This window comes from Oncorhynchus clarkii, unplaced genomic scaffold, assembly GCF_045791955.1.
Source record: "Oncorhynchus clarkii lewisi isolate Uvic-CL-2024 unplaced genomic scaffold, UVic_Ocla_1.0 unplaced_contig_559_pilon_pilon, whole genome shotgun sequence".
NCBI classification, from domain to species: Eukaryota; Metazoa; Chordata; class Actinopteri; order Salmoniformes; family Salmonidae; genus Oncorhynchus; species Oncorhynchus clarkii.
The window spans coordinates 44,510-57,399 of NW_027260878.1; the positions used below are offsets into that span (position 1 = coordinate 44,510).

The window sequence follows — 12,890 nt, forward strand, 5'->3', positions numbered from 1 at the left end:
GTTTATGGTTGTCAATATAAGTGTAGTGTTAGAATATGTACGTGTCTGAGTGGGTAGGTTTGTAACTCTGTGTGAATATGTAATAGTAGATGGAGCTCTAACTGTAACTTCTGTATCCCAGCCCCCCCTGCCCCGCGGCACCCCTCCACCCAACGCCTCGGCTAACCTGCAGCAGCTCCAGCACCCCCACTCCCACCCACCCCCCCAGGCTCAGCCTTCGCCGTCCTCCACCCCCACTCATGTCCCCAGTGGCGGCCTCACCGCCCGACCCCCCTCGACCCTGGGCATGCAGTCCCCTGCTGCCCCCTCCCAGCCGCTCACGCCCCTGCAGCATCAGCAACCGGGGACCCCCAGCCAGACGCAGCCCAGCTCAGTGCAGCCCCCCAGCACACCGGTAAAATACCTGCTTAGGATCCACAACACTCTTATAGGGAGTTATCCTGACCTGGTGAACTGACGAGCATAACTCATGGCTAGTTATATTCTTTCACTTGGGCCCAGAGTATTTCCTGCTTAGGTCATGTAGTCAGGAAATAAATAGATGCTCTTTTTAAAGCAGCCTTTGTTACGGTCATGCAGCTTTTCCACATGTAAAAAGGTCTATTGAAGGAACAGCATGATTGGAGTGATACTAAAGCTTTATTAACAATATGGTGTTTCTTTCACATGCCAGCTCTTAATGACTTGTTGTTGTGCCAGTCAACAGTTATAGCCAGCACCCAGCCTTCGCTTTTGAAGGGTTTGAAGGGTCATTCTCAAATGTTTCCCCTCTAGCTGTCCCAGGCGCCAGCCAGCATAGATAACCGCATGCCCACCCCAGGCTCGGTGGCAGAGGTCCACTCCCAACAGGCCCCACCAGACATGGCCCAAACGGAGCACAAAGCCGAGCTCAAAGACGAGGAGGAGGAGGAGGAGGACGACGAGGACGACGACTGTGGCTCGGGGAAAAAGCAGCCCAGCGACTTCAAAATGGAGGTGAGGATCGATATTGACTACAAGACACTTGACCAACCAGAGATTTCTATTTATATGTACATTATGAATGCAAGTGCTCTTGGATGGAAATATTAAAATGCATATGAACTCATCTGGTAAGGTGGCCATGTTGCCCTCCATCTTTCAAAACGTAGTGTCCTACAGAATGATCTAAGTGCACCCTCTAAATGTAGCTGTGCCCCATAGCAGGACGAAGACCAAAAAGACACCAAACCCCTCACGGTCAAGGAGGAGGAGCCAGACGGGGCGGAGCCTAAGCAGGAGCCAATGGAGACAAAGGAGGAGAAGAAGCCGGAGATTAAGAATGAACCCAAAGAGGAGGAGGAGGGCGGGGTCAACGGCACTTCAGCGTCCACCTCCCCCACCCAGAACCGCAAAAAAAGTGAGGACCTGGTTTCTATAAAACTAGCCGGGGCCAGGAGTTTTTCCAATGACAAGTAGTTTTTCCCCAGTTGGTCCTTATCTTATTGCAGCTCTTTCCTCAGTTATGTCAGTCCTTACCTTTACCCTGTTTAGTTTATTAGGATCCCCATTAGCTACTGCAAATGCAGCATCTACTCTTCCTGGGGTCCTCATGAAACGTACAAATACATGACAAAATGCAGAACCGTAATAGACTAGAACAACCGAAGGTATTACAATTACAAAAATAAGAGTTTGATATTGGAAAGATGACAAGAGACAACACATACTATTTAAACACTATATTCTTATATCCAGTTAAATGAGCTCTTTAGAGGAGAGGTGCTGTGATTCAATATGTTCTGTTTGTAAAGCTAAGAGAGTAACCTCTGACCAGAGCATTCCACTATGAGACGGCTCTATGCAGAACTGAGCGATACATTCAATGTGTTTTTGGTTTGGGTGCTGTGATGAAACCCATGGTGGTATGTCTGTTTTGTAGTGTATGTAATAGATTATACTAGTGGTTAGTATTCAACACATTTCTTAAAAAGACTAGAAGATAATTAGTACATTTCTCCTCAACCATGAGACTATCATGCATGTTGTTGATATTTGTTCTGTGTATGCTGCTCTGAGACAGCTGCAACTTTGCCAGGTCTTTCTTTGCTGCACTGGACTGTATTACCGGACATTAATCAAGATGAGATGAGACCAGAGCCTGAACAACTAGGACAAGTTGACCGTTGTGCCAAAAACGCAGAGCATCTTTTTACAACACATACAGTGCCTTGCGAAAGTATTTGGCCCCCTTGAACTTTGCGACCTTTTGCCACATTTCAGGCTTCAAACATAAAGATATAAAACTGTATTTTTTTGTGAAGGATCAACAACAAGTGGGACACAATCATGAAGTGGAACGACATTTATTGGATATTTCAAACTTTTTTAACAAATCAAAAACTGAAAAATTGGGCGTGCAAAATTATTCAGCCCCTTTACTTTCAGTGCAGCAAACTCTCTCCAGAAGTTCAGTGAGGATCTCTGAATGATCCAATGTTGACCTAAATGACTAATGATGATAAATACAATCCACCTGTGTGTAATCAAGTCTCCGTATAAATGCACCTGCACTGTGATAGTCTCAGAGGTCCGTTAAAAGCGCAGAGAGCATCATGAAGAACAAGGAACACACCAGGCAGGTCCGATATGCTGTTGTGAAGAAGTTTAAAGCCGGATTTGGATACAAAAAGATTTCCCAAGCTTTAAACATCCCAAGGAGCACTGTGCAAGCGATAATATTGAAATGGAAGGAGTATCAGACCACTGCAAATCTACCAAGACCTGGCCGTCCCTCTAAACTTTCAGCTCATACAAGGAGAAGACTGATCAGAGATGCAGCCAAGAGGCCCATGATCAGTCTGGATGAACTGCAGAGATCTACAGCTGAGGTGGGAAACTCTGTCCATAGGACAACAATCAGTCGTATATTGCACAAATCTGGCCCTTATGGAAGAGTGGCAAGAAGAAAGCCATTTCTTAAAGATATCCATAAAAAGTGTAGTTTAAAGTTTGCCACAAGCCACCTGGGAGACACACCAAACATGTGGAAGAAGGTGCTCTGGTCAGATGAAACCAAAATTTAACTTTTTGGCAACAATGCAAAACGTTATGTTTGGCGTAAAAGCAACACAGCTGAACACACCATCCCCACTGTCAAACATGGTGGTGGCAGCATCATGGTTTGGGCCTGCTTTTCTTCAGCAGGGACAGGGAAGATGGTTAAAATTGATGGGAAGATGGATGGAGCCAAATACAGGACCATTCTGGAAGAAAACCTGATGGAGTCTGCAAAAGACCTGAGACTGGGAAGGAGATTTGTCTTCCAACAAGACAATGATCCAAAACATAAAGCAAAATCTACAATGGAATGGTTCAAAAATAAACATATCCAGGTGTTAGAATGGCCAAGTCAAAGTCCAGACCTGAATCCAATCGAGAATCTGTGGAAAGAACTGAAAACTGCTGTTCACAAATGCTCTCCATCCAACCTCACTGAGCTCGAGCTGTTTTGCAAGGAGGAATGGGAAAAAATTTCAGTCTCTCGATGTGCAAAACTGATAGAGACATACCCCAAGCGACTTACAGCTGTAATCGCAGCAAAAGGTGGCGCTACAAAGTATTAACTTAAGGGGGCTGAATAATTTTGCACGCCCAATTTTTCAGTTTTTGATTTGTTAAAAAAGTTTGAAATATCCAATAAATGTCGTTCCACTTCATGATTGTGTCCCACTTGTTGTTGATTCTTCACAAAAAAATACAGTTTTATATCTTTATGTTTGAAGCCTGAAATGTGGCAAAAGGTCGCAAAGTTCAAGGGGGCCGAATACTTTCGCAAGGCACTGTACCTCTCTCCCCATCTTCACAACAACTCTGTCAATATGACTTGACCATGATAACTGACCCTGTGAAGAGACTGAAGCGTTCTGAATGTCAGATAGAAATAGAATAAATAGTCTTCGCGATCTCCCTTTTCCACATGACAGGTTATACTTTTTGTTCTTCTTGATAGATTTCTATGATGTTGTACATGATTCATTTGAATAGAGCCCTGACCGCTCTGTCCTTGCTGCAGTCTTTAAGCCAGAGGAGCTGCGCCAGGCCCTGATGCCCACACTAGAGGCCCTCTACAGACAGGACCCCGAGTCTCTGCCCTTCAGACAGCCTGTCGACCCCATGCTGCTGGGCATCCCTGTGAGTACACACATACTCATGTACATACACTTAGATAGTCGTACACCCTGAGAGTCTCTCTCTTGATTGGTTATGCCTAGTCATGTATTGATATGAAAACAAATGACAAATGAACTCGTTACTCAGTTCTATGCAGATTTCATAGATCTAGCCGAGGCTCAATAAGGATGAAGGATCTCTCTCATAACCATGTCCATATCATTCTGGTCAGAGCTATCAGTGAAGCTCTCACAATATCAGTGAAGCTCTCACAATATCAGTGAAGCTCTCACAATATCAGTGAAGCTCTCACAATATCAGTGAAGCTCTCACAATATCAGTGAAGCGCTGTCATTGACTGTCCTGAAGCTTGATAGCGAATGATAAGGCACTCTTAACTCAGTACCACTTAACTCTCTTCTAACCATTCCCCTCCTCCCCCCCTTCAGGACTACTTTGACATAGTGAAGAAACCTATGGACCTGTCCACTATAAAGCGTAAGCTGGACACGGGTCAGTACCAGGAACCCTGGCAGTACGTGGAAGACATCTGGGTCATGTTCAACAACGCCTGGATCTACAACCGCAAGACGTCCCGCGTCTACAAGTACTGCTCCAAGCTGGCCGAGGTGTTCGAGCTGGAGATAGACCCCGTCATGGTCAGCCTGGGCTACTGCTGTGGCAGGAAGGTGAGATGGTGTGAGGGAAGGAGGAGAGATGGAGGGATGTTAGTGGAGGAAAGAGAAGGAGTAGAGCTGGAGGTTAGTGGTGTTTGAGCTGGAGATAGACCCCGTCATGGTCAGCCTGGGCTACTGCTGTGGCAGGAAGGTGAGATGATGGGAGGGAAGGAGGAGGGATGTTAGTGGAGGAAAGAGGAGGAGTAGAGCGGGAGGTTAGTGGTGTTTGAGCTGGAGATAGACCCCGTCATGGTCAGCCTGGGCTACTGCTGTGGCAGGAAGGTGAGATGGGAGGGAGGGATGGAGGGATGTTAGTGGAGGAAAGAGAAGGAGTAGAGCGGGAGGTTAGTGGTGTTTGAGCTGGAGATAGACCCCGTCATGGTCAGCCTGGGCTACTGGAAACTCTCAGCTCTAATTGTAGGTTATCGTTAGGGCCAGGAGAAACTCTCAGCTCTAATTGTAGGTTATCGTTAGGGCCAGGAGAAACTCTCAGCTCTAATTGTAGGTTATCGTTAGGACCAGGAGAAACTCTCATCTCTAACTGTAGGTTATCGTTAGGGCCAGGAGAAAATCTCAGCTCTAATTGTAGGTTATCGTTAGGGCCAGGAGAAACTCTCAGCTCTAATTGTAGGTTATCGTTAGGGCCAGGAGAAACTCTCATCTCTAATTGTAGGTTATCGTTAGGGCCAGGAGAAACTCTCAGCTCTAATTGTAGGTTATCGTTAGGGCCAGGAGAAACTCTCATCTCTAATTGTAGGTTATCGTTAGGGCCAGGAGAAACTCTCAGCTCTAATTGTAGGTTATCGTTAGGACCAGGAGAAACTCTCATCTCTAACTGTAGGTTATCGTTAGGGCCAGGAGAAAATCTCAGCTCTAATTGTATGTTATCGTTAGGGCCAGGAGAAAATCTCAGCTCTAATTGTATGTTATCGTTAGGACCAGGAGAAACTCTCAGCTCTAATTGTAGGTTATCGTTAGGGCCAGGAGAAACTCTCATCTCTAATTGTAGGTTATCGTTAGGGCCAGGAGAAACTCTCAGCTCTAATTGTATGTTATCATTAGGACCAGGAGAAACTCTCAGCTCTAATTGTAGGTTATCGTGAGGGACAGGAGTTACCTAAATAGGGAGAACTTGTGTCCCTTGAAATACGGGTTTGTTAGCCAGGTTTGGGCTGTTGACGCCCTCAAGGTGGGAAACCATGGCACATTGCTGCTGATGACCTACAGTGCATTCGGAAAGTTTTCAGACCCCGTTTCCACATTTTTTTGTTACGTTACAGCCTTATTCTAAAATTGATTAAATAAATAAAAATCCTTATCAATCTAAACACAACACCCTATAATTACAAAGCAAAAGCAGTTTTTTTATAAAAAAAATAAACTGAAATACCTTATTTACATAATTATTCAAACCCTTGTCTATGAGCAGCAATCGGTGAAGAAGGGCCTTTGAGGGACATGACCAAGAACCCGATGGTCACTCTGACCGAGTCCCTCTGGAGATTGGAGAATGAATCAATTTTTTAATTAAAAATAATAATAATTAGCCAGAAGAAAGCCCTTCTTACATCAGCTGATGTCACAAAGTGCTGTACAGAAACCCAACCTAAAACCCCAAACAGCAAGCAATGCAGGTGTAGAAGCACGGTGGCTAGGAAAAACTCCCTGGAAAGGCCAGAACCTAGGAAGAAACCTGGAGGTACCAGGCTATGAGGGGTGGCCAGTCCTCTTCTGGCTGGGCCGGGTGGAGATTATAACAGAACATGGCCAAGATGTTCAAATCTTCATAGGTGACCAGCAGGGTCAAATAATAGTAATCACAGTGGTTGTAGAGGGTGCAACAGGTCAGCACCTCGGGAGTAAATGTCAGTTGGCTTTTCATAGCCGATCATTCAGAGTATCTCTACCGCTCCTGCTGTTTCTGGAGAGTTGAAAACAGCAGGTCCGGGACAAGGTAGCACTTCCGGTGAACAGATCAGGGTTCCACAGCCGCAGGCAGAACAGTTGAAACTGGAGCAGCAGCAAGGACTCATCAGGCCAGGTAGTCCTGAGGCATGGCCCTAGGGCTCAGAGAGGAGAAATACTCAAGACATAAGACTGACCCTAGCCCCCCGACACAAACTATTGCAGCATAAATACTGGAGGCTGAGACAGGAGGGGTCGGGAAACAATGTCGGCCCGTCCGACGATACCCCCGGACAGAACCTTCCAGAAGGGCAACAATCTCTGCAGCACTCCACCAATCAGGCCTTTATGGTAGAGTGGCTAGACGGAAGCCACTCCTCAGTAAAAGGCAACATGACAGCGCGCTCGGAGTTGGCCAAAAGGCCTCCCAGACCATGAGAAGCAAGATTCTTTGGTCTGATGAAACCAAGATTGAAGTCTTTGGCCTGAATGCCAAGTGTCACATCTGGAGGAAACCTGGCACCATCCCTACAGTGAAGCATGCTGGTGGCAGCATCATGCTGTGGGGATGTTTTTCAGCGGCAGGGACTGGGAGCCTAGTCCCAATCGAGGGAAAGATGAACGGAGCATTATACAGAGAGATCCTTGATGAAAACCTGCTCCAGAGAGCTCAGGACCTCAGAGTGGGGTGAAGGTTCACCTTCCAACAGGACAATGACCCTAAGCACACAGCCAAGACAACGCAGGAGTGGCTTCAGGACAAGTCTCAGAATGTCTTTGAGTGGCCCAGCCAGAGCCCGGACTTCAACCCGATTGAACATCTCTGCGGAGACCTGAAAAAGCTGTGCAGCGACACACCCCATCCAACCTGACAGAGCTTGAGAGGATCTGCAGAGAAGAATGGGAGAAACTCCCCATCCAACCTGACAGAGCTTGAGAGGATCTGCAGAGAAGAATGGGAGAAACTCCCCATCCAACCTGACAGAGCATGAGAGGATCTGCAGAGAAGAATGGGAGAGACTCCCCAAATACAGGTGTGCCAAGCTTGTAGCGTCACCTAAGACTGAAGGCTGTAATCGCTGCCAGAGGTGCTTCTACAAAGTACTGAGTAAAGGGTCTGAATATTTTTGTGATGTGTGATATTTTTTTGCAAGAATGCCTGAACCTGTTTTTGCTTTGTCGTTATGGAGTGTGGATTGATGAGGGGAAAAAACCATCTATTTTAGAATAAGACTGTAACTGAACAATGTGGATAAAGTCAATGCACTGTACTGTCATTTAAGAGGATACAATGCCCTGCAATTCTAATCAGGTTTTACTGGTCACATACACATATTTAGCGGATGCTTGTGTTCCTAGCGCCAACAATGCAGTACTATCTAACAATACACACAATCTAAAAGTAAAATAATGGAGTTAAGAAATATATGAATATTAGATAGAGCGATGTCAGAGTGGCATTGACTAAAATACAGTAGAATAGAATACAGTATATACATATGAGATGAGTAAAGCAGTATGTCATCATTATTTGAACTTGATTAAAGTGACTAGTGTTCCATTATTAAAGTGGCCAGTGATTCCAAGTCTATGTATATAGGGCAGCAGCCTCTAAGGTGCAGGGTTGAGTAACCGGGTGGAAGTCGGTTAGTGATGGTATTTAAGTCTGAAATGACACGACAAGAAACATCCCTAACCCCTCCAGACATGCATAACCATGCGCTGCTGTGTTTACTGTGTGACAGACAGCCACCTGTATGACCCCATGGCTAGATGGTCCTTAAAAAAGATTGAAACACTTGACTTAACATGATGAGCCTTTTGACTTCCTGTCGTACTTGTGACACTGAGTGTGCTTCCCAAATGGCACTCTATTCCCTATGTAGTGCACTATGCCCTATGGGCCCTGGTTAAAAAATAATGTATACTACATAGGGAATAGAGTGCCCTTTGGGATGTAAGCCTGAGACTATACGTACCAGTGAAAGGGGAACTTTCAGAGGAACACTAGGTTTTAATTTGGGAGAATCTGTGGACAGGACTGACCTGGCTGAATGCTAGACAGTGTAGAAGTGGATTCACTAACCCTTTCTCCCTGTGTTCCTCCACAGTTTGAGTTCTCACCCCAGACCCTCTGCTGCTATGGCAAGCAGCTGTGCACCATCTCCAGAGACGGAACCTACTTCAGCTACCAGAACAGGTAAGTCCACACTCCTGGTGGGGGGGTGGGGGGTGTTGTAAGTAGGCAGGGCAGGTGAAGGAAAGGGGGAGAAGGAGAGAGAAGGGGAATAGGATTGTGCTCTCACAGTACATTGTAATGTTAGTTCAGGTACATGTAAAACAATGAATAATTATGATGAGAGTATTCTAAGAGGGTATTTCACCAGAGGGATGGTGCGTACTAGATACTGGAAGGGTTACATGTTGTTAAAAGGAGTGTAGCCTACATTGACAGGATCTTCAGGTTTCCCTTCAAGCCCGATGTGCTGCAATATCAGCACCACTGCTCCCCCTGCTGTTCACACATTGCTATTGCACTTCAGTAGCTCCAAATATTGCGGATGCATTGCAGTTGCATGTAGTGGAGTTAATCTGAACTCAGCGCAGTGAAGCTCGTTAGGGTTAACTACTCTATCCCTTCTGGAAGCACGTTGATGCATTTTACACTAGTTATTTACCCACATTACCCACATTTTTAAAAGTAATTTCAACAAAAATTGTTATGAAAAGTTCCAAAGACAAGCAGAGGTGATCCATATGTCTGTGTGTTCTGTGTGCATCCCTCTCTCCCCTACATCACCAGGGCTGGCATTCACTCCAACAGTCTCCCAACTGACATGATCATATCAATCATATCATATGCCTGCGCATTACTAAAGCTTTACGTGGAGAAGTAGTGGAACCTAGTAGTTCAGCGAAGTGGTTATACTTAGTAGTATGGATATTCAGATGTACTAATGATTTACTTTGCTTATGTTAACATTCATGTTCCTCCCATCAACATGGTTAGTGTTCCTGTGTCATTTCAGTATAACACTATGAGAAGATGTGTGAATGACTGTCATGACCATTCTCATGGTGACTAACCTGTGTTCTACCTTCACTCTGCCCTGTCCTCTTGTCTCTGTCCTGTCTTTCTGTCCTCTTGTCTCTGTCCTGTCTTTCTGTCATCTTGTCTCTGTCCTGTCTTTCTGTCCTCTTGTCTCTGTCCTCTGTCCTCTGCCTGTGTTATGCTTTGCCATTCTGCCACCCATTGTGCCATTCTGACAACCATTTCCGCAACTCATTCTGCCACACGTGTGCCGGCTTGCCAACTTTCCCTGTGCTTCTGCTACTGTGTGCTCGCTCTAGCTCACCCAAATATGGCCTTGTTGCCGACAGGTATCACTTCTGTGAGAAGTGCTTCAACGAGATCCAGGGCAATAGCGTCACCCTGGGAGACGACCCGGCACAGCCACAGACGTAAGTTCGTGGTGGAATCTGTGGTAACGTTTTCATGTCAATACATTGAAAAAACACTGGGAAACAATGCTCTGTTTGATTTGGATTAGTTCCGTAGTTTTTATATTTTTTACCAATCCTAACTTTCACTTAACTTGAATTTTCATCAATACATGACTAAGTGAACATTTTGTTAGTGGAAGTAACCGCCCTTAAGTCTCCACTGATTCCATCTTTCCTCAGTGGATATCCTTAGTCCATAATTATAAATACTGGTCCAGAAGTGGTAGGCTTAGCTAATTATAGTCAAAGCTTGAAAAAAGGGAATCTGTATTCATATGAGTGGGCTGCGTGTTGGGGGCGTTGGCTGTAGAGTATCAGAACTGATTCTAACTGGTCGTCCGTTGTCTCTCTGTCCTCCAGTATGATATCTAAAGACCAGTTTGAAAAGAAGAAAAATGACATGTTGGATCCAGAACCGTGAGTATTGGTGTACCTTACCGTCTCAAACTGTTTACGTTTGATGGGGTTTTAGCCCTTTTCATTCTGCTTTAAAGCTTCTAAATCCGTTGGCGATGAGCCGTCATGTACAGTATGCATCACAGTATGCATCACAGTATGCATCACAGTATGCATCACAGTATGCATCACAGTATGTACAGTATGCATCACAGTATGTACAGTATGCATCACAGTATGTACAGTATGCATCACAGTATGCATCACAGTATGCATCACAGTATGTACCACAGTATGCATCACAGTATGTACAGTATGCATCACAGTATGTACAGTATGCATCACAGTATGTACAGTATGCATCACAGTATGCATCACAGTATGCATCACAGTATGTACAGTATGCATCACAGTATGTACAGTATGCATCACAGTATGTACAGTATGCATCACAGTATGCATCACAGTATGCATCACAGTATGCATCACAGTATGTACCACAGTATGCATCACAGTATGTACAGTATGCATCACAGTATGTACAGTATGCATCACAGTATGTACAGTATGCATCACAGTATGCATCACAGTATGCATCACAGTATGCATCACAGTATGCATCACAGTATGCATCACAGTATGCATCACAGTATGTACAGTATGCATCACGGTATGCATCACGGTATGCATCACGGTATGCATCACGGTATGCATCACGGTATGCATCACGGTATGCATCACGGTATGTACAGTGTTCATCACGGTATGTACAGTGTTCATCACGGTATGTACAGTGTTCATCGCGGTATGTACAGTGTTCATCGCGGTATGTACAGTGTTCATCGCGGTATGTACAGTGTTCATCGCGGTATGTACAGTGTTCATCACGGTATGTACAGTATGCATCACGGTATGTACAGTGTTCATCACGGTATGTACAGTGTTCATCACGGTATGTACAGTGTTCATCACGGTATGTACAGTGTTCATCACGGTATGTACAGTGTTCATCACGGTATGTACAGTGTTCATCACGGTATGTACAGTGTTCATCACGGTATGTACAGTATGCATCACAGTATGTACAGTATGCATCACAGTATGCACAGTATGCATCACAGTATGTACAGTATGCATCACAGTATGTACAGTACGCATCACAGTACTGCCTTTATTTGGACCATTTAAAAACACTAATCAGCCACACAAGTGGATACACTGCATTTAAAATACCGGAGGATGAAAGTATTGTCCTGAGCTGAGAGATCTGTCAAACAAAGACATGAAAATGAATAACCATTGATGGTGAATAGTGTATGAGCCTTGTCTCTTGCACCTGTCCCTCGCTTTTCCCATTCGATCACGGAGCGTGAGATGACCTCCCCAAGTACATGGGCAATGGTGGCTGCAAAAGTGTTTTGAATTAGGTGACAATTCTAACTGATATTTTATGTAACTAGATTCATTACTATCAGTCACTGACATTTTCCACTACATTTTTAAAGGGTGTATACCAAGGTTCGGGATCAATTCCATTTCAATCGCGAATTTTAATGAATTGAAGTCACTTCCTGAATTGACCCCCAACTCTTGTACATACAAGAGTCCACCGCATTAGTATGTTGTCTCACGCCCATATGTCAGTCAACTGTTGTATCTATTACCCACTCTGCACTATCTATTACCCACTCTGCACTATCTATTACCCACTCTGCACTATCTATTACCCACTCTGCACTATCTATTACCCACTCTGCACTATCTATTACCCACTCTGCACTATCTATTACCCACTCTGCACTATCTATTACCCACTCTGCAGTATCTATTACCCACTCTGCAGTATCTATTACCCACTCTGCAGTATCTATTACCCACTCTGCAGTATCTATTACCCACTCTGCAGTATCTATTACCCACTCTGCAGTATCTATTACCCACTCTGCACTATCTATTACCCACTCTGCAGTATCTATTACCCACTCTGCAGTATCTATTACCCACTCTGCACTATCTATTACCCACTCTGCAGTATCTATTACCCACTCTGCAGTATCTATTACCCACTCTGCAGTATCTATTACCCACTCTGCAGTATCTATTACCCACTCTGCAGTATCTATTACCCACTCTGCAGTATCTATTACCCACTCTGCAGTATCTATTACCCACTCTGCAGTATCTATTACCCACTCTGCAGTATCTATTACCCACTCTGCAGTATCTATTACCCACTCTGCAGTATCTATTACCCACTCTGCACTATCTATTACCCAC

At 44.8% G+C, this 12,890-nt stretch overlaps 1 protein-coding gene across 1 annotated transcript in view; it reads left to right on the forward strand.

The window, feature by feature from the left end:
• Window positions 1–12,890, forward strand: part of LOC139402046 (CREB-binding protein-like) — a 67,426-nt gene that overhangs the window by 42,362 nt on the left and 12,174 nt on the right. The window contains exons 13-20 of the mRNA XM_071146100.1: window positions 122–394; window positions 775–975; window positions 1,183–1,378; window positions 4,034–4,152; window positions 4,581–4,820; window positions 8,825–8,913; window positions 10,065–10,175; window positions 10,578–10,634. Of these exons, the coding sequence (XP_071002201.1) occupies window positions 122–394; window positions 775–975; window positions 1,183–1,378; window positions 4,034–4,152; window positions 4,581–4,820; window positions 8,825–8,913; window positions 10,065–10,175; window positions 10,578–10,634 (1,286 nt within the window). The remainder of the gene's footprint in view (window positions 1–121; window positions 395–774; window positions 976–1,182; window positions 1,379–4,033; window positions 4,153–4,580; window positions 4,821–8,824; window positions 8,914–10,064; window positions 10,176–10,577; window positions 10,635–12,890) is intronic.